At 39.8% G+C, this 21,487-nt stretch overlaps 3 protein-coding genes and 1 long non-coding RNA gene across 12 annotated transcripts in view; 2 read left to right on the forward strand and 2 right to left on the reverse strand.

Moving 5' to 3' along the window:
* LOC110509071 (ATP-dependent zinc metalloprotease YME1L1-like) overlaps nt 1-1,361 on the reverse strand; it is a 33,060-nt gene extending 31,699 nt beyond the window's left edge. Inside the window, exon 1 of one of the 2 annotated variants that reach the window (XM_036966439.1) lies at nt 902-1,361. In XM_036966439.1, coding sequence (XP_036822334.1) covers nt 902-934 — 33 coding nt within the window. In that variant the 5' untranslated portion in view covers nt 935-1,361. The remainder of the gene's footprint in view (nt 1-901) is intronic. The other variant, XM_036966438.1, reaches the window with a different exon arrangement.
* Nucleotides 1,362-6,440: 5,079 nt separating this feature from the next.
* On the forward strand, nt 6,441-9,266 carry LOC110509077. Of its 2 annotated transcripts, none has more exons than XR_002471398.2 (3): nt 6,441-6,576; nt 6,784-6,955; nt 8,815-9,266. It is a non-coding gene; the product is annotated as an uncharacterized LOC110509077 (long non-coding RNA). The 2 variants fall into 2 exon arrangements; XR_002471397.2 differs by having other exon boundaries at nt 6,442-6,576; nt 6,763-6,955.
* On the reverse strand, nt 7,264-19,082 carry LOC110509075 (acyl-CoA-binding domain-containing protein 5). Of its 4 annotated transcripts, none has more exons than XM_036966651.1 (14): nt 18,971-19,082; nt 18,516-18,624; nt 17,673-17,796; nt 16,709-16,781; nt 16,391-16,538; nt 16,014-16,061; nt 13,926-14,252; nt 13,306-13,527; nt 11,620-11,690; nt 11,284-11,455; nt 10,777-10,982; nt 10,583-10,636; nt 8,798-8,907; nt 7,264-8,489 (listed from the first exon to the last, which is right to left on the reverse strand). In XM_036966651.1, the coding sequence occupies exons 2-14, from the start codon at nt 18,583-18,585 to the stop codon at nt 8,477-8,479; spliced, it is 1,638 nt and encodes a 545-aa protein (XP_036822546.1). In that variant the 5' UTR covers nt 18,586-18,624; nt 18,971-19,082; the 3' UTR covers nt 7,264-8,476. The 4 variants fall into 4 exon arrangements, with proteins under 4 accessions (XP_036822546.1, XP_036822544.1, XP_036822547.1 ...); XM_036966649.1 differs by having other exon boundaries at nt 18,516-18,627; nt 18,971-19,076; XM_036966652.1 differs by lacking the exon at nt 16,014-16,061 and having other exon boundaries at nt 18,516-18,627; nt 18,971-19,076.
* A 433-nt stretch (nt 19,083-19,515) lies between these two features.
* The window catches only part of LOC110509073 (abl interactor 1), a 42,355-nt gene continuing 40,383 nt past the window's right edge, over nt 19,516-21,487 (forward strand). The window contains exon 1 of one of the 4 annotated variants that reach the window (XM_036966162.1): nt 19,516-19,752. In XM_036966162.1, the coding sequence (XP_036822057.1) occupies nt 19,636-19,752 (117 nt within the window). In that variant the 5' untranslated portion in view covers nt 19,516-19,635. The remainder of the gene's footprint in view (nt 19,753-21,487) is intronic. The other 3 variants (XM_036966164.1, XM_036966160.1, XM_036966161.1) reach the window with 3 other exon arrangements.

Raw genomic sequence — 21,487 nt, forward strand, 5'->3', positions numbered from 1 at the left:
AAAAGTCCATTCTTCTGTTCTTATTCAGTACATGGCTTTCGAGTGTATCAAACATGTTTGAAAATCAGATTGTGGTCAGTTGGCTAATATCAGCTCATCCAGCCGCCCCTGGAGCTTTATATGAGTAAAATACTTTGCTCAAGGGCACACCGGCAGGAGACGGTACCTGGGATTTGACACCAGCAGCCCTCTAGGTGACAGTGTCTACTCATGAGCATCAGAACAGACTACACAGGTGCCACCAAACCAACAACTGTCTAGCTACATTATTTCACAAATCAGTCATCAAGTTCAGCCAGCTAGCTATTATAGCCTCCTACAGCACTGCTCTACTAAAATAAAGGCTCTTGGGATACTATTCTACAGACCCCTGACTGCCTCTGCATCATGATCCATGTCGGGTCCAGACCTCGCTGCAATGTAGCAAGCTGTCCACCTGCCATTCCGTAATAGTAGCATAAACTAGCTAACTTACATTTCAGGAGTTTCTTCTCAGTTGTGAAGTAAGGTTGGCTTGACGTAACGTTAAAATAGCTAATTTAGCTGTGAGAATGAGCTAGATTGCTGCAACTACCCCAAGGAGACCACAAACAAACCCTGGGTCAAGTTAACTCATCTAGCTAACCAATGACCTTTTACAGATGAAAAGTATATTTTAAAACCTTTTGAAAATGTACAAGATATCCCTGAAAACTTCACAACTAATATATATATATATATATATATATATATATATATTTCTTTTTTGGGGGGGGGGGTCAATAGCATTACTCAATGTTATATAGACATCACTACTTGCGAAGAAAGGATTGACAGCTACTATGACTTAACTAGTTACTGTAACGTTAACTGGTCTACAGCACTTCGCTACTGCTAACTAGCTACTTATTTTGTTGTTTACCTGTGGTTGGACGGATGTTGACAATGAAAACATTCCCAATGTCCCTCTCTAGACAGGCCAACAATGTGTTTAGAGGATCCTTTCCGATATGCCCTTTGATTCTCGTTCCTTCTATCCGGTCCAGCCGTCCACTCAGTTTGTTCGCGAAATGAAAGCGGCTAATTGTAAAGGTCAACCGGATATGTTACATTAACAACCGGGGTAAATGCTTAGCTGTAAGAATGAATGCAATGATTCCGTGAGATAAAACATATTTTGAAGCTATATAGCTAGCCTGAATCAATGGATCATTTATATTGTTATTTAGGCCGATGTATGCCACATCAAAAAAAAAAAAGAAGGCAAGATTGCATATCAATGACACACCAATCCAAATTATATAGTTGCCGAAATACAAATAAAGCTTATCACAACATTTGTGGAAAATATAAATCTCCCTAAATATGACTAAATATTAATAATAATATTTCACCGGTCCATATAAAACGTTTGGTCCCCACAGGCTTTTGCAAAAAGCACATTTCATTTGGCAGCAATACACAGAGTAATGTTGATCAATCTGACACATGAAATAAGGAACATATTATTTTCCTTTAAAAAAATTCCTCAAACTTTATTCATGCTCCTAATAGATTTGTATCAACATGCTATTGATTTATTTTGGTGCGGCAGGTAGCCTAGAGGTTCGAGTGATGGACTAGTAACCGAAAAGTCGCAAGATTGAATCCCCGAGCTGTCGTTCTGCCCTTCAACAAGGCATTTAACCCACTGTTCCTAGGCCGTCATTGTAAATAATAATTTGTTCTTAACTGACTTGCCTGGTTTAGTAAAGGTAAAAAAAGAGATCTCGTCCTTAGTGAATGGGAATGATGGTGCGACATTAGATTCAAGAGGCACTATCTGTAAATTCATATCCCTGCTAACAATCGGAAATAAAAAACGGTAGACCTCAAATTGACCTTATGCCAATTACTGAACTTGTTCCTATTTTTCGGTTTTAATGAGCAGATATAATCGTAGAGACCCTCCTGTCGCTAGTTATGGATAATGCTTTAGTAACATAAGCAACCATAAGGTTGGCTATATAGCAGGGGCAGACTGGGACATAAATCCCCCCCCCCCCCCCCTTTATGGTAGGGTGGCCAGACAGAAATGACCCCTCAGTAAAAGGCACATGACAGCCCGCTTGGCATTTGCCAAAAGGCACCTAAATACTCTCAGACCATGAGAAACAAGAATCTCTGGTCTGATGAAACCATGTTTGAACTCTTTGGTGTGAATGCCATGCTGAGCGCTCTGGAGGAAACCTACGGTGAAGCTCCAGAGCGCTCGGGACCTCAGACTGGGGCAAAGGTTTACCTTCCAAAAGGACAACAACCCTAAGCACACAGCCAAGACAACGCAGGAGTGGCTTCGGGACACGTCTTTGAATGTCCTTGATTGGCCCAGCCAGAGCCCGGACTTCAACCATATTGAACATCTCTGGAGAGACCTGAAAATAGCTGTGCAGCAACACTCCTCATCCAACCTGACAGAGCTTGAGAGGATCTGCAGAGAATAATGGGAGTAACTCCCCAAATACAGGTGTGCCAAGCTTGTAGCGTCATACCCAAGAAGACTCGAAGCTGTAATAACTGCCAAAGGTACTTCAACAAAGTACTGAGTAAAGGGTCTGAATACTTATGTAAATGTGATTATATATATATATATACACACTACTATTCAAACGTTTGGGGTCACTTAGAAATGTCCCTTGTTTTTGAAAGAAAAGCAACAAAAAAAATTGTCCATTAAAATAATGTCAAATTGATCAGAAATACAGTGTAGACCTTGTTAATGTTGTAAGTGACTGTTGTAGCTGGAAACAGTAGATTTTTTATGGAATAACTACATAGGCGCACAGGTCTATTATCATCAACCATCACTCCAGTGTTCCAATGGCATGTTGTGTTAGCTAATCCAAGTTTATCATTTTAAAAGGCTAATTGTTAATTAGAAAATCCTTTTGCAATTATGTTAGCACAGCTGAAAACTATTGTTCTGATTAAACAAGCAATAAAACGGGCCTTCTTTAGACTAGTTGAGTATCTGGAGCATCAGCATTTGTGGGTTCGATTACAGGCTCAAAATTGCCAGAAACAAAGTACTTTCTTCTGAAACGTATGCTTAAACTTATGCTTTTTCTGAGAAATGAAGGCTATTCTATGTGAGAAATGGACAAGAAACTGAAGATCTTGTACAACACTGTATACTACTCCCTTCACAGAACAGTGCAAACTGGCTTGAACCAGAATATAAAGAGGAATGGGAGGCCCCGGTACACACTGTGCAAGAGGACAAGTACATTAGAGTGTCTAGTTTGAGGAACAGACACCTCACAAGTCCTCAACTGGCAGCTTCATTAAATAGTACCCGCAAAACACCAGTCTCAACGTCAACAGTAAAGAGGCGACTCTGGGATGCTGGCCTTCTAGGCAGAGTTCCTCTGTCCAGTGTCTGTGTTCTTTTGCCCATCTTAATATTTTATTTTTATTGGCCAGTCTGAGATATGGCTTTTTCTGTGCCTAAAGACGTGGATGTCGATTAAGGCAGCCCCCTGCACCTCTCTGATTCAGAGGGGTTGGGTTAAATGCGGAAGACACATTTCAGTTGGAGGCATTCAGTTGTTCAACTGACTAGGTATCCCCATCTCCCCTGCTGTATTTCAAGGATAATTGCATGTCACATGATCAAGCAAGAAAATGCATCCACCTGCATTCTGTCTGGAGAAGACTAAATTCAAGATTACCACCCCTACGCGAACGTTGTATTGTATAGCGGTTTTGTAGTAGCCAGGTTTCCATCCAATTGGCGACTGAGTTTCATGCGAATATGATCAAATATGCACATTTTCCCAGCAGTCGGTTACATGCACATAATAATGCGATTATTGTGTATAGACAGATTTATATAATAGTTCGATTAAAACGTTTACATGATTTGCAAGAAGAACGATCCTCTTACACTTCCACGGACACATCTGAAATCGGGTTACCTGATTGGCACTGATAAATGCAGAAAATCGCCAATCAAAATAAACGTTCAAGTACAACGAACATGTTATTTTTGGGAAGCATATTTGATTCTGATTTCGGATTTATAACGTTTGTATTTGAAAACGACTTCTACTACGCTTACATTCAGTAATTCCGAGGTAAGGAGAGGCTCGCTCGGCTGCTGGGACACGCGCAGATCAGATACACCGCTGTAACACCGGTCAAGGCGTTTACTTGTCCTAATAATTCGAAAGATTGCTCAGATAACCCGGTGTTTTAATCGGCGTACGTTTACTTCGATTTTGACTTTACGCCGGTAAAAATAAACAGTGTAAGGTGTTTACAAGACTATTGCATAATCTGCCTACTACCATAAACCGTTTAATATCGAATTATTAGTGTCCATGTAAAGGTAGTGGTGTGTTTCCACCAAATGTACTTGTTGTGGATAAAAAGAAGTACATAATTACGCGGTGCACACAAAATGGAGAAAAATTAAATATTCAATCTGTTTCCATCTCATGTTCAACTGTACCGATGGTTTTGTCACAAACTCTTGCATTAAATAGCAAATGTGCCTCATCTGGATTTGGCACGTGCACTCTATCCAACGGCTCGCAGATACAGTGTGGGTAGACTCTGCAGGTAGGATAGTCTACATGATTAGATTATCATGGATAAGAGCGAGAATATTTGTATTTGTCAAACGACAGTCAAGCATCGATCATCATGTCACCAGATGACCCTCGACATTTATTGGCTAGGAGCATCAAACTCATTCCGTGGGAGGACCACACACCATGTCATCGCCTGACTCCCAAGTTTACTTCGATATTATGGTTATTATATCAATATTAGCATATAAAGGCGTTTTCACCGCCATTTCTCGCATAATTCATTTTACCGACACAAAAATATCTCACCATGTCGAATGAATAAATGATCTGTCGGAATTTATAAAATTGTACTGACACTTCCTGTTTCCATTACAGCTGTTGGGATTTATTTGAATGACTTTTACTTGCATAATAACTGTGGATGAGAACGTGGTTAACGTGCGTGAGTGGTGCGGTGCGGTGCGTCTCTCTGTTTTCTTCCTACCTCTACTGCACCCACAGACACGGACTTGGACCAGCAGAACCAGAAGTTTTAGCAAATAATTCTGTTAATTTTACACATTTAGCAGCGTAGGCTACTATGGCCCTTTTTTGGTTTCTGCTTTTTCGGCACCACCATTCCGTTTTCTGTTTTGACTGAGTGACTGACAAGAGTCAGAGCGGGTCTCACATTTGCGCGTTTGACTTTGAATGGAAATTTGCGCCGCATAAACTCAGCCAATTAGAAAACCGGGCCGGCCATCTTGGTAGGGGGACCGGACATTGCCCAGTGGTCAGCAAAAATGCTCAATATATACTGAACAAAAATATAAACTCAACATGTAAAGTGTTGGTCCCATTTTTCACGAGCTGAAATAAAAGATCCCAGAAATGTTCCATATGCTCAAAAATGTATTGCGCTCAGATTGTGTGCACAGATTTGTTAATATCCCTGTTAGTGAGCATTTCTCCTTTGCCAAGATAATCCATCCATTTGACAGGTGTGGCATATGAACACGCTTGTTAAACAGCATTATCATTACACAAGTGCACCTTGTGCCGGGGACAATAAAATACCACTCTAAAATATGCAGTTTTGTCTCACAACACAATGCCACAGATGTATGGAGCCAGATAGCTGCTAAAAGGTCGAACGTACATATCGTTACGATCGTAAGAAAATCCATACTTAAATTGTTGGATTGGATACTGGCCATTATTACTTTATATGATATATATATATATATATATATATATATATATATATATATATATACCATATATATACCAAAATCACTGATGGAAAAAGTACCCAGTTGTCTGAAATTGTCATACTTGAGTAAAAGTAATGATACCTTAATAGAAAATGACTCAAGTGAAAGTCACCCATAAAAATACTACTTGAGAAGTCTAAAATGAGTTGGTTTTAAATATACTTTAGTATCAAAAGTAAAAGTATACATAATTTCAAATTCCTTATATGAAGCAAACCAGAAGGCACCATTTTCATATTCCAACACTTTGACGTAATTTACAAATTAAGCATTAGTATTTACTGGTTATGATTGATTATTCCTGGTAGATACTACTGGTTATGATTCATTATTCCTGGTAGATACTACTGGATATGATTCATTATTTCTGGTAGATACTACTGGTTATGATTGCAGACAGAGCCCAGAGAATGGGATGGTGTAATACTGAATTAGTCATATGTTGATAAGGTGCATGCATGGGGATGTCCACGTCACCCAGAGACATGCCCATGCTCTAGAGAGACACCTAGCGGACTGAAACTTCATAGTTGTAGGCATAATTACAGCTAGTGCTGTCTAGACTTACGCTGGTAAACACATCCATTACATTAGCTACCTAAATGTGAAGTAAACTCAACTGGCGAGTATTCGAGAATGGGGACTTTTAATTTGAAAACGTGCAGGATACCTCTTTCCGGTTTCCCTGACTTCTGTTTTTTTAATACTGTGTTATTCTTGTTTGGGTAGCACCCCTCACAGGCCGTTTGGTGTACGTTTTTTTTTTGATGGTGAGATGAAACTGCCAAAAACTCAGAATTGCAACACAAGATTTGTTCAAGCCTAAAATGTTAGTCCGTAACTGTAACATGGTGGTTGTATGTTCACAGATGAAATTTCACATTTAGTTTCATGTATGTTTTTTTCTTACGATCCTAACAATTTACGTATGGATTTTCTTACGATCCTAACGATAGGTATATTCAACCTTTTGGCAGCTATCAGGATCCATAGTGGAGAGACGCAGCGCAGCTTCTCTCCAACAGCACCATGGGGAGGCGTGCTGGGCATCGACATAATACATATTTTGGGCCTGTGACTTTCGCAAAGTGGGCGCTGCTTATCAAGGGGCGACATCAGCGCTCTGCTTAATAGCTCATATGCAACTGGGTGAGAAGTGTTCATTGTTTTTGGGGGCAGAATTATGTGAGTGATTCTTGGAGGTGCGTCTTGGTCAGTTTTTTGTCGGGAAAACGACGTTCTCGTTAATCTACCGCTCTAGGCTGCCACTCACTTAGGTATAATGACACCACTGCGCACACACCAGTGGTTACTATGACAACTAGTATAGCCATGTCAGTAAATGACTGCTGTCTGAACACACAAATCCAATTTGGTCACTTTTAACTTGCTGTTTGGACAGTCAGTATTCCAAAACAGATTTGAAGAAATAAAAAACTGATTTGAGCATTAAGGTCTGCAGTGTGAACAAGGCTTTATTGCAACTTGCAGGTGCATCTCTGGTTATAATTGTATAATCATCAATTGGCTACTTAAGATACATTCTTTGTAATTGAATTAAATACTACAAATACAATATTTTGCACTATAGTGTTGTTTTCTATCATTCATTTCTCATAAATTACACAATGTGTTCACAGGAAGAAAAAAACCTACAATCTCTACATAAGATTAGGAAAATTAACCATTCCTACAAACCCTAAAGGATTTATTTCTGAAAGTGAATGATTTGGGCTCATTGCAAATGATAATAGACAGCAGATATTGTACAATAATGTTCAGCCTTTGATCCACACAGAAACCTTCCTCATCCCTCTGTATTAATGAATGTTGTATGTTCTTCTGGGATTTCTTTGATAAATATTCTGAAATATTTAGCTATATTGGGAATAAAATATTAATATATAATCCATTAGTGTTAGTTGGAAGGTTATTCATCAACATCAATGTCAAGTAGGAGTACGCTTAAGTATATACTATAATATGGTTAATAAATACTGTATAAAATCTAGTTCTGTCCATAGACCTCAACACCACATCAATAGATCTATTGTGTCTTGATCCCCCTCAGGCAGTGCCATGTAAAACTTGTGACATTTTGTTTGGAGGCCAATGTACACTACTTTTATGGGTATACATTTGACAAACATTCATGTATTGCCTATTTTTGAGAAACGGAAACCATAATGTAATTCTAGGTGACAAAGTGGTAATAGATATCGCACTGCACCCTGTTTTAAATTAGAGCAAATGGTCAAGCAAGTTAGTGGTTCACTATGTCATGTGGTAAGAAAATATTAAGCTATAAGAGCCCAGCTCTTGGACTTCAATGGAGAATCCGCATTGAAAGTGATTTTTAGTCCAATGGGAATCCGGGAAACCGATCCATGAAGTTACAATATTGTATGGCATTAGTGGGGTATCAAAATAATATTACACATTTTTCAAGTGGTAAGCAAACCTTGTATTGTGCCCGTAAATCCAGACAATGTTTAAATAAAAAATTAATTGTGAATTATGTATTACAAATCACCTCTCTGTACAATTACAGCTGGTGTCCAGTGCCAAACAGTGCCATTTAGAGAATTTAAATGAAAAGTACAATTTCTATACAAAAGTAGAGGCAATTCTCCCTCGAGTTTGGCTTGCTTGAATAACAACACTCGATCCTCAGCTTATCTTTCTGAAAAGAGAAACGTTGAACAACACATTAGTATAATGACCTGATTTGTTTTGATCAATGTGACAAACTGATAACATATATAGTACACGTCCCTGAACCTAAAGGTGCACATATTCTGCACAAGGTTAGGATACCTATGTCATAGATAGAACACTGATAGAACACTGATAGAACACTGATAGAACAATTGAAAATATAAGCACCTCTACAGTAAAGACATACACCAGAGATATTTTCTATATATTTATACATGGCTCTGATTCACAGGGAACAGATGACATACAGTATAGAACACACAGTACACTCACTTCCTCTTTCGTTGCAGGTAAATATGAACCAGGAAATGAGAAATCAAAGGCCAGACTGTAGCAAACACCACGGTGGTAGGAGACAGGTGCAAAGGCCACCACGAAGGACTCTGGAAAACCAAAAAAAGACAACTCTCTCAACCATGCTGATATTAAAGAGTAAATCTCTTGTTAAAGAGACTTCTCTTGTTTAGCATTGCACATGTTTAAACGACTCCTCTTTCGTGTATACGTTTTAAGATATTCAATGAAAAAAAAAACGGTATGATTCTGGCATTGTGAATCCTATTTTTTTTACTATTATTTAATAGTTAGACAGAAGATTGAAAACCTTACATAGACTTGTTTCTACTGTATTATTGACTGTATGTTTGTTTTACTCCATGTGTAACTCTGTGTTGTTGTATGTGAGTCGAACTGCTTTGCTTTATCTTGGCCAGGTCGCAATTGTAAATGAGAACTTGTTCTCAACTTGCCTACCTGGTTAAATAAAGGTGAAATAAAAAAATAAAAACTTATTCCTTATGCTTTATTTTTTGAATGTCTTTTTTGCCATTTGTTATTCAATGCGTTTCTATGGGTAATAGTAATAAAGGCCAAATTAAATATTTGTTCAAATTTTTAATTTTATGTGTATTTGTTTTATACCTATACGTCAAATTCAAAATCAAATAGCTAAATGACCCATGGTATGACAATCTTAAAACATATGTCAGCTTAGACTTTTAGGAATTAATACACTGAACAAAAAATATAAATGCAACGTTTAAAGTGATGGGATAAAAGACCCCAGAAATGTTCCATACGCACAAACAGCTTATTTCTCTCACATTTATACACCATTTTGTTTACATCCCTGTCAGTGAGCATTTCTCCTTTGCCAAGATAATCTATCCACCTGACAGGCGTGGCATATCAAGAAGCTGATTAAACAGTTTGATCATTACACAGATGCACTTTGTGCTGGAGGACAATAAAATACCACTCTAAAATGTGCAGTTTTGACACACAACACAATGCCACAGATGTCTCAAACTTTTAGGGAGCATGAAATTGGCATGCTGACTGCAGAAATGTGCAACAGAGCTGTTGTCAGATAATTGAATGTTAATTTCTCTACCATAAACCGCCTCCAATGTTGTTTTAGAGAATTTGGCAGTAAGTACAACCGGTCTCGCACCCTCAGACCACGTGTATGACTGATGTCATTTTTGTGAACAGAATGCCCCATGGTGGCGGTGTGGTTATGGCATGGGCAGGCATAAACTATGGACAAATAAAACAATTTCATTTTATCGATGGCAATTTCAATGCATAGAAATACCGTGACGAGATCCAGAGGCCCATTGTGAGGCCCATTTTTTTTAAGGTATCTGTGACTAACAGACACATATATCTGTTTAAAAATATAATATTTTATAGAATATTAAAACATACAATCTACCTGCAGTGAAGCCGTTCAACATTTACATCACATTCAGTCATCTAGCAGACTCCCATCCAGAGAGACCCACAGGGACAACCAGGTTCAAGCAACCCGCCCAAGGGAAAGTCAACAGATCTCCCACCATGTCAAATCGGGGACCCGATCCAGGGACCTATTGGCCACCGGCACAACTGGTAGGCCACCAACCAACAGTTATGTGAAAGCCATAGAGTAGGACCTAATGAATTTATTTTAATTGACCGAATTTCCTTACATGATCTGTAATTCAGAAAAATCGTTGAAATTGTTGTATGTTGCGTTTATATTTTTGTTCAGTATTGTTAGACAGAAGCACATACCTTTCTTGCCAGGGATAAGGAGTCATCTTGTCTAGCCTTAGAAAGTGATCTAGTCTGAAAATGAACACACACTAAATGTAGACTATGGTGGTCTCACTTATGATTCAGATATCATTTTAGACTGTATTGTGACACAGTTTTATAAAAATAAAAAGTACTGTTTTATCTCTATGGTTTTTAGACCGGGGTCTCACCTGTAATGTGGTCAGGGCCTCCAGAGTGTTAAGCCTCTGAAGCACGTTAGCCATGTCCTCCTGCAGCCTGGTCAGCGCCATGGCGATGTGCTCGTTAAGGTTACCACTGGCAACAGCCTCAGTCCTGATCTGCATAACCCAGCCCTCTGCAGCATTTCCACTGGTAAAAATCTGTGACCCGCAACCTAGCCCCGATGACCTGGAACCTATACCACAAACAATGGGCAGTGAGCCAGCATCACTCTATGGACGTCATGGCCTGTAGTTACAAAACATCACATGCGTCTCGGAGTAGAAGTGCTGATCTAGGATCAGTTTGGCCTTTTAGAACATAAAACATGGACCGGGTGGAGCTGATCCTCGATAACACTTCAACTCTGAGACGCTTTATGAATAAAAGCACAGAAGCACATAAAAAAGGTTTCAAGTCAATCAAGGGATCAAATGCTATTGATTTATACTTTTTTTCATGATTTATTTTAAACAGTAAGACCATACAGACCCCACCTATTCCACTCATTGACCAGCAACTGTCACGTCGTTCTGTATGAAGCCCCTCCCTGTGAGGGGAGTCTTCCTGGAGACTCAGGTCCTCATCCAGGGTCTCTCCCTGAAGACTCCTCCTCTTAGCTTGACTTGCCCTTGTCCCGGAGGAGTGTACCCTGGGTATTCCCGATTCCTGTGAAGACAACCAATCATAATCATGCAGAGATGGCCAATGGGAGCGCCCCTTTTGCATTGTCATTACCCAAAACGCAAACCAATCCAATAAATAGAAGGGCGGGAGCGAGTTCTGATTTACTGGAGCAAACACACCACATTTCTTAAGAGAGAACTTCTCACCTCCTCCATGGCTAAATGTTCCATTGAATCACAGAATTCCTCATTGTCCGAGTCGTTGACTCGAAGACGCTCTGTGTGGAGGGGACGAAGCACAACACATCATTGTCAGGTTATTGACACGGCAAGCATTGATCTGCATATATTAAGTGTACAGATCCAGTCCTTGATGACCACAGACCTGCATATTTCCTTTTTTACTAGGGACTGATTCTACCTGGTGTGTTCTCTACAGCCAATCAGTAACACGAAGAAATGAAAACCAGCAGGACTGCGGAACTTGAGGGCCTGAGCAGTTTACCCCTGGATAGATCCATGCTTAATGAAAGCACTTCCCACGGGAAGATGTTTTGGGTTGCGGGTGCTGTCGACAGGGGGTAGACCCCTGGAACACGGTTGGAGAGCCTACAGAGTGAAATGTGTTCTTTTAAGCCCAGTCATAGCGCAATCGCGTGTGAAAACAGAGGCCATTATTGAAAAAAGAGAATCCCAGCTCTCTCGTCCTGCTATATTTATCGCTCAATTCTTAAAATGAAGCTTATTTAATCTGCTTTACAACCGGTGTAGCCTACCTGGCATTCATAGGCGGCGTGTGAGTTTCAAGCTTAAGGAAGATCTATTTAACCATAAAAATTCACCTTTATAATAACACATTGAAAACAATAATTTGTTCTTAACTGACTTGCCTAGTTAAATAAAGGTAAGCCCCATATTGGGTCTTTCCTGTTTTGCATGTTATTTTGGCATTAATACATATGTAATTAATACAATGTAATAAAACAAATAGTGGTGTGTTTTTTGTTTTCTTGAGTAAGACAGCTCCAAAATGTGCAATTAATGTATTCTTTAGTGTTGTGTTCAGTAGTGGCTTTGCTGCGTCCACATATATATATTTCTCCCCACAAGGATTTACATGCTAAAATCTCCACTGCTGCTGACACTGACAAACATATCAATAAATACTACGCTAAAATAGGCCTATGAGGGGGAGACACAAATAGAATATGACGTCCATCTAAACTGGAGGAGGAAATGATTGTCCAAAAATAATCTTTAAAGTAGCACTGACCCAACAATGATAAATAGTAAATATGTGCAGTGCGCATTCATGTGTTATTTCATAGTTTTGATGTCTTCACTATTATTCTACAATGTAGAAAATAGTAAAAAATAAAATAAAACCCTTGAATGAATAGGTGTGTCCAAACTTTTGACTGGTACTGTATATTAGTAGGCTATATGTAAAGATCAGATTAAAGTAACAATAGTCTGATGGGTGAGAATATTGTCAAGTGCTTGTCAAATTGTGAATGAGAGACTGATGAAGTGTGTACAACCTGCGTAAGAAACAGAGCAGAGCTCATGTTTTATTACAGTGTAGTTCAGACTTTATTCAAATCCTCATTAGAGTTGCACAGTGGGTTAACAGCCTTGTTCAGGGGAAGAATGTTCCAAAGGTCTGCATCAGTGGCTAGAAGGCTATGTGTGGAAGCCAGGAGATGCTAAATGTGTTTATGTTAATTAACTGACAATTACTGTGAGACCAGCAGTTAATTGCATGACAATTACCGGCTGACAAAATGTCATGACCGCCACAGCCCTAGTTTGGTCTCTCCTACAGGTGCTCTCAAATACAGTACCTACAGTTGGGTCCTACTAACTAACCCACCTACTGGAGGTGGTGCTTACCACTGAGGTGTCTGTTCAGATGCCTGTAGCGGTTCTCCGGTAGGGGATCTTTGGAGTAGGCCAGTTCCTCTTCCTCCACCTCACTGTTGAGGGAGCTCTGTGTCCCATTGGTCATGGAGGAGACGCTGGGCTCCACACTGCCATTGGACGAGCTGACCTCAGACCTCCACCTGCGGTCCTTCACCCTGAGCAGATTCATGTCAGGGCCTGGGGACTTCCTCCCTGACGGACAGTATGACAATTAGTGTCATGTTAATAAGCATATTATAGTTATAAACCTGACATGACACAACACTGACATAACAATGGTCCTCCCGGTCCTTTGTTTCAGTGATATAGAGAGGTTATGGTTTAAATTGTGACAAACTGATGTAACCACGGCCTAGGGAGATTTTATCTCAGAAATAAAAGTCCTGAAGTCTCTTTTATGGTAACATACAGAACCATGTCAAATTCAGTCCTCATCTTCCACTTGAACTGCTTTATAGCTACCCATAGTTAAAGCACTGTCGTAAGTATGACCATGTTTGGCTTGTTAATACGTTATGCTACATAGTATTCATAACTAAGTTGTTGTGTAGAGAAACAGCTCAAAATATGATATGTACAATTTGTGGTACCTCTCTCCTCCTCCGCTTCATCATCTGCATCTTCCTCCTCATCACTGTCCACTTTCTCCTCCTCCTTCTCCTCTTCCTCATCACTGTCCACTTTCTCCTCTTCCTCCTCCTCATCACTGTCCACTTTCTCCTCCTCCTTCTCCTCATCACTGTCCACTTTCTCCTCCTCCTTCTCCTCTTCCTCCTCCTCATCACTGTCCACTTTCTCCTCCTCCTTCTCCTTATCAGTGCTTTTGCTTTCCTCCTTGTCAGTCATAGTCATGCCATTTATTTTGCTTTCTGGGACTTTGGTTTGAATATCCTTCCAGATTTCCAGACTCCCAAAGCCTGAGCAGTGCAATAAAATGTACAAGACACCTTATTATAACCTCTTTAGAATTATAATGAGCTACTCTAGATAACACCGACTGCATCTACACTAGATAACGACTGTATCTACTCTAGATAACGACTGTATCTACTCTAGATAACACCTACTGTATCTACTCTAGATAACACCTACTGTATCTACTCTAGATAACACCGACTGTATCTACTCTAGGTAACACCGACTGTATCTACTCTAGATAACACCGACTGTATCTACTCTAGATAACGACTGTATCTACTCTAGATAACACCGACTGTATCTACTCTAGGTAACACCGACTGTATCTACACTAGATAACGACTGTATCTACTCTAGGTAACACTGACTGTATCTACACTAGATAACGACTGTATCTACTCTAGATAACGACTGTATCTACTCTAAGTAACACCGACTGTATCTACACTAGATAACGACTGTATCTACTCTAGATAACGACTGTATCTACTCTAGATAACGACTGTATCTACTCTAGGTAACACCGACTGTATCTACACTAGATAACGACTGTATCTACTCTAGGTAACACCGACTGTATCTACTCTAGGTAACACCGACTGTATCTACTCTAGGTAACACCGACTGTATCTACTCTAGGTAACACCGACTGTATCTACTCTAGATAACGACTGTATCTACTCTAGATAACACCGACTGTATCTACTCTAGATAACACCGACTCTTTCTACTCTAGATAACACCGACTGTATCTACTCTAGATAACACCGACTGTATCTACTCTAGATAACACCGACTGTATCTACTCTAGATAACACCGACTGTGTCTACTCTAGGTAACACCGACTGCATCTACACTAGATAACACCTACTGTATCTACACTAGATAACAACTGTATCTACTCTAGATAACACCGACTGTATCTACTCTAGATAACACCGACTGTATCTACACTAGATAACACCGACTGTATCTACTCTAGATAACACCGACTGTATCTACTCTAGATAACACCGACTGTGTCTACTCTAGGTAACACCGACTGCATCTACTCTAGATGACACCTACTGTATCTACTCTAGATAACACCTACTGTATCTACTCTAGATAACACCGACTGCATCTACATTGCCACAACATTTAGCATTCTATGCATCACAACCACCATTCACAAAGCTCAGCACAAGTTACACAACTACACAGCTAACACCAACAGGCTGCTATTTATTAGCAACAGACTTTTCTACTATTGAGACAATACCAGGCACTTTCAAAGATAAAACAACCAATCAACCACGCCACAAAACACAACAACATGAAGTTCTCTACTCATCCAGCCTTCAACATCTTTGCACTTATTTCCTTAAAGGGATAGTTCACCAAAATGTCAAATTGAAGTCAACTTATGGATGGATACCTTTAGGTTTGCTGTTTAGCGCAGGCTAACAGGAGTCCTGCTTGCACCATGCAATCAATTATGCTAATGCTAAACTATAGCTACTGTAAGTAGACAAACTCATATCATATATCACCGATTCTTGGGTCCATAGATTACTGTCTAGTTTTCCATAATATGAGGTAAATGGGTAATTTGGATCAACTATCCCTTTAATTGTTGCCATAGACAACAGTCCACTCATCATCTCTCTTCCTTCATCAGAACTGATTGCTGATTACAAGGTGAGGATGACTGACATGAGTTCACTGTGGACCCTTGGGGAATGGAGTTTAGGATCAACACTACCACACAAACACTTGCCTTCCATCTTTGGTTTGTGGATATACCCCTTTTGCATCTGCATTTCCACTGAGCAAAAAGACAAAAAGGCGACTATGAAATATTAGTCCAAAGGCCTTCTCTGCTAACAGCAAGGAAAGGTTACCATAAGCAAGAGATCAATCTTCCTCAGAGCTAAACCCTCCTTGAGGTGGAACAATCTCCTTCTGTGTGAATTTATTGACTCTTTAGTGACTATTTATAGACTATGAGAGGGGTTAATTAATAATCAATAAACACATAAATCATTGAACAATTGTACTCCTAGATGTGTTGGGGTTATCGTATTGTTCTGTTCAGTCAAACTGAGGTGTGTAGTTCTGCAGTGTTCAAAACAGCATCCATTTTTGACCAGGCACCTGCAGCTGCTGCGAAAGGCCTGCTGTAGGCCCTCTTGTCCTCTTCCTTCTCTTCCTCCACTCCTCCCTCCACTTCTTCGAAGAAATACCCCCCGAGAGCCTCCAGCAGATCAGACACCTCCTCTGTGACTGGAAGAGTCTCCAGAATCTTCCAGAAATGTGATTGTTAATATATTGGTGTTTCAATATAGAGTAAATGTGGTTTCATCAATTTAACGAAACAGAAATGTATCTGCCTGCAGGGTAAAACAATAGTACATGCATGCAGTCGCTTCCTCTTCTTTTATTTATTCAAGATGCCGTAGTAAAAATGCTTACCAGCTGAATGTCATTGACGTATGCTTGCATGGCTTCCTCCTTCGACATGTTCCCCAGTGAGTTCCATGCGTCCCTGGCAACAAACAACGTTTGTGTCTCATATGAACTCAGGTGAGAAAAGAAATGCTGCATAACCTCAATAATGTGGAGACAAGACAAACAACATACTTTTTTTCCAGAGTAGGGATTTCATTATGAATCCATATGGACCCCCATGCAAGATATGCATTTTACATAGGGCCTTGAGATAACCAGGAAGAAACTATTGTAAACACAATATCAGATATTTGAAATAAAATCTCTCAGAATTTGGTCTGATCATACAACAAATTAGCAGGTTTTAATAGTTGAAATGCATTTTTGTGGCTAATAAATCTGTTATTGTGCAGCGATGAGATGGTAGTATGGTATATTACACATGTTTCAGTGGGTACTTTGATTGAATGACTCATATTCCATGCACTATAGAATAAATATGCTTATTCTGCTTTGTGGCTTAAGCATATCCATAATATCCCAGTCCAAATGATTCAGGGATATTCCTTAATCGCGAAACCTTTAACCTCGAGGTAAAAACACAACCCATTTTTCGACTTTTCATTGGTCTTAGCCTCGCTGGGCCATTCTTCTGCAACATTTCAAAGGGTTTCAGAAGTGCTCTTGCTCTATGCTGGCATATCTCGTACATGTCTCAGTACTGAAGGCATGCAGTATTTTTATTTTTATAACATCATCATCTTTCATCTGATTTGATATTTGATATTGCTAGAACAACACCCTTCACCAGGGTCGTGTTCAGTAGGCACAAAATGGAAGAAAGCGATCCAAAACGGAGTGAAGCGGGGAGGTTCTATACCATCTTAACGTGTCCAATAAGAAACACACATTTTCAGGTTTTCTGTTGCGAAACATTTTGCTACAGTGTGCGCTAATGAACACGACCCAGTCCTTAAACAGAATTTACCACTTGGCTTTGCCTGCAGTGTCCCAGTATCCTGTGGGTCTAGGAATATTACATGGCCCCAGCGCAGCCTGCTTGTAGTAACTATAAAACATGAGCATCATGCCATCCGCCGGCTGATATGGACCTATAGGAGAGCAAATAAGGATAGGAGAGGGGAACAAAGAAGATAATTCAGGAAGTTTGACGATTTACATGATACTTTGAATTATTGTTACATTTGCAACCGATAGTCAATGCAGCAATTACCATGAGCTCACTGCAACTGACAATACAAATGTGTGTCCTCAGAAGGTATAAATAGACTTCTATTTTAAATTCAACGCTTTAATGGTTGAATCTGCTCATCTTCAGCTCTAAAGACACAATCTGTAATTTCAACAGTTTATCGGCTACTCTGCCTACTACAGAGCTATGCAAGGACTGACTGTCCATGAGATTGACATGAAATTGGCTGTTTGTTTACAAACACTCAATCATATGACAACACAAACATAAACAATGTAGGAGTAGCCTAATATAACTGTATTAAACAGTAAAACAATTAAGCTGATAAGGCAGTTATATAATTTTAGAACAGCAGAACTTCTTACAGTGTGCCTTTTAAGAGCCAACCAAAACAGGCGATATCTAAGACACAGAGAATATAGGCCAATCACCTCTATCAAGCAGGTACCAAATTAAAACGGTGGCAACACAGTGAGCTCTAATGGTGCTCATTCAGACATAGGCTACACAAGCTAGGCTTACTGCTAAATAGGCCACTCGGTCGCAGGACATGGCCCACAGTACAGTGGCCGATTTGATGTATAGGCTAGTGTAGTTATTAGTGGATAATTAGCCTACCATCTTCGGGTAAACTCCGTATTACTCGCACTGCGGCATCAAATCGGGTCTCGAGCTCGTCTTGTTCCATTGCTTTGTCACAACCAGGATGACAGGCGGAGAATCGTCACTTCTTAAAGAGATTTAACATTCGGTCACCTCTGAGACAACAAAGTTGCATGGCAGCAATAATGTAAAATGAAAACGTTCTCAACAGGCTTTCATAATGTGTCATTGAAATCAACGGGCCTAATTAATACCCACGGACCTCGTAAAGGGTACGGTATTATGGATACTATAAACCACATGCATAATAATGCTTGTTATCTGATTTTCGCCTGAGGCAATTATTAAGCTATTTAGTTGTTGCATTAACATTGTCAGAATTTTATATCCATATGTTCAAATTAGAGTCAATGTAAAATGTTTTTAAAAAAAGAACCAAATCGATAGAAGGTTACGTTTAAGAAACTCACCCTATGCATGACTCTGGATGGATTAAACCCACTGCTGTCTACATATAGCCTACTGGCTGCAACCAGGCTGACTGTTCCGATAGCGATCTCTCAAATTCGGTCCAACCGAACACCACGAAACATATGATTCACAAAGTTGCCATGGGAGTTGTAGTGTCTTTTGACCACGAATTACACAATGAACCAATGGGTTTCCTTTAGGATTCCTACAAGGCCCACAATTCTCTTAATGTGGGATTTAATATGGGAGATAGTGCTGACTGGGACAACATGTTGTCTACCTTTTTAAAACGCATATATACATTAGATACACATGAGCGAGGACAAAATGTTAAAATATAGCATATAGATTGCAGCAAAATCGGCGAGCCATCAGTGGTACACTGGCTACCTTCTGCCACTAGACCCGATCGCTCTTCATCAGCTCTGGGTTCAACAAGCCACAATCGCACTCAAAATCAATTGATCCACAACTAATCGATGTAGTATTTGAACCAATCACAGTTGACAACGAGTCCAGAGCGCGGTCAAATGTAACAGTGATAAAATCGAGGCCAGAAGTGCCACAATACCAGGCGGGGGAGCCCCTTTCTCACCACACCAAAAGCAGCATCGCTTTGCCTCATTGAAAGGAAAGGGAGGAGAGAAATGCAGAGGGATGTAAGATGGCAGAACTACAAATGTTGCTAGAGGAAGAAATTCCGGCCGGTAAACGAGCGCTTGTGGAAAGCTACCAAAATCTATCGAGGGTTGCAGAATACTGTGAAAACAATTATGTACAGGTAAGGAAAAATACATCGCTGATAAAATTTTGTATTACATGCGGAATTCGTTGGATTTGTAGCCTAATGTTCAAGAACTGAGTGAAACCGGGGACAGGAAATGTTTCTCCCAGACCGATAGACAGATATCTAAATCACGAAATAGGCTTTTGGCAATGTAAAAAAATAAATAAAAAGGCGACCTAATCATTATATGCTTAAAACTGGTTACCATCTCGAGCTCTATTTTCATATAAGAGCACTGTTCGGGTGGTTGACCACTCTTGCGACCATTATTCACCAGCCATTTAATATCAATTTACAAAGCTAATGGAGACTATTCAGAGGGTGTGTCGTTGATATGACCAAGGCTTGTCATTGACTGCATTCTCTTTGATAGGTAGGCTATCGAATAGGCCAAATGGTTTTTATTCGTTTCATTATTATACAACCAGGACTCAGTGGTAGACGTAACATAGTACACGTAAATTGCGGAACCCATCGATTAGTAGTTTACGTTTCGTAAGATATGCTACGATTTACAATTCGTATGATATGCTACGAATTACAATTTGTACAATAGGTTATGAATTGCAATTAGACAATAGGTTATGAAATGCAATTTGTACAATATGTTACGAATTGCAATTATACAATATGTTACGAATTTGCGAAAACATAACGACCCTGGGTTTATAAGTGCAGATATCAACTCTGCCGATTGAGCATGCTTTCTTTCTAGGGGTTAAGGTTAGGTTTAGAAGTTAGGTGAAAGCGTTAAGGTTAGGGGAAGGGTTAGGGTTAAGGTTAGGATCTAGGTTAAAGCGTTAAGGTTAGGATCTAGGTTAAAGCGTTAAGGTTAGGGGAAGGATTAGGGTTAAGGTTAGGATCTAGGTTAAAGCGTTAAGGTTAGGGGAAGGGTTAGGGTTAAGGTTAGGATCTAGGTTAAAGCGTTAAGGTTAGGGGAAGGATTAGGGTTAAGGTTAGGATCTAGGTTAAAGCGTTAAGGTTAGGGGAAGGGTTAGGGTTAGGATCTAGGTTGAAGGGTTAAGGTTAGGGGAAGGGTTAGCTAACATGCTAGGTAGTTGCAAAGTAGCTAAAAACCGCTACGTTTTTACAAAATTGCTAATTAATGAAAATGCGAAAGTTTTCTGTGATGAGATTCGAAAACGCAACCTTTGGGTTGCTAGACATTCGCGTTATCACTGTCTATCAGATTGACATTGTGGCAATGGATTGTAAATGGCATAAAGCACATTTCAGACTCAAACGTGACTTGCACATTTGATTTGTGCTCCACGAGTGTCCCTGAGAATGTAATATTACTTTACTCCATAGATTTTTTTGTTCCTCTCTCCCAGACAAATGGATTACATTTTAATAATCTGGATTATTGTCTGTGTATTGGATTAAGAACATGCTGCCATTGTTTACACACACCTGGCCTAACCTTTTACTGTCAACTGGTCCAAAAATGTGAAATATAAAAATACAAAATGGCGGCAGGATCAGAAATGCCGTTTTGTTGAGGCTCTGACGATGACTCTCACAGAACAGCTGGTGATGTAAGGAGCAACCAATGGGGCCACCGGTTACGTCATATTGTAGAATCCAGATGAACCCAGCGGTGCAGTTGCATAGCTCATCAGTGATGCCATTGGGGAACACTACAGGTCATGAGGCTTGCTATAGCACCTTTATAACCAAATCATAAAAGGACACATCAAAGCCTAATCCGTAATGACAGGCAAACGAC

Source organism: Oncorhynchus mykiss, chromosome 28 (assembly GCF_013265735.2).
Source record: "Oncorhynchus mykiss isolate Arlee chromosome 28, USDA_OmykA_1.1, whole genome shotgun sequence".
Taxonomy (NCBI): Eukaryota; Metazoa; Chordata; class Actinopteri; order Salmoniformes; family Salmonidae; genus Oncorhynchus; species Oncorhynchus mykiss.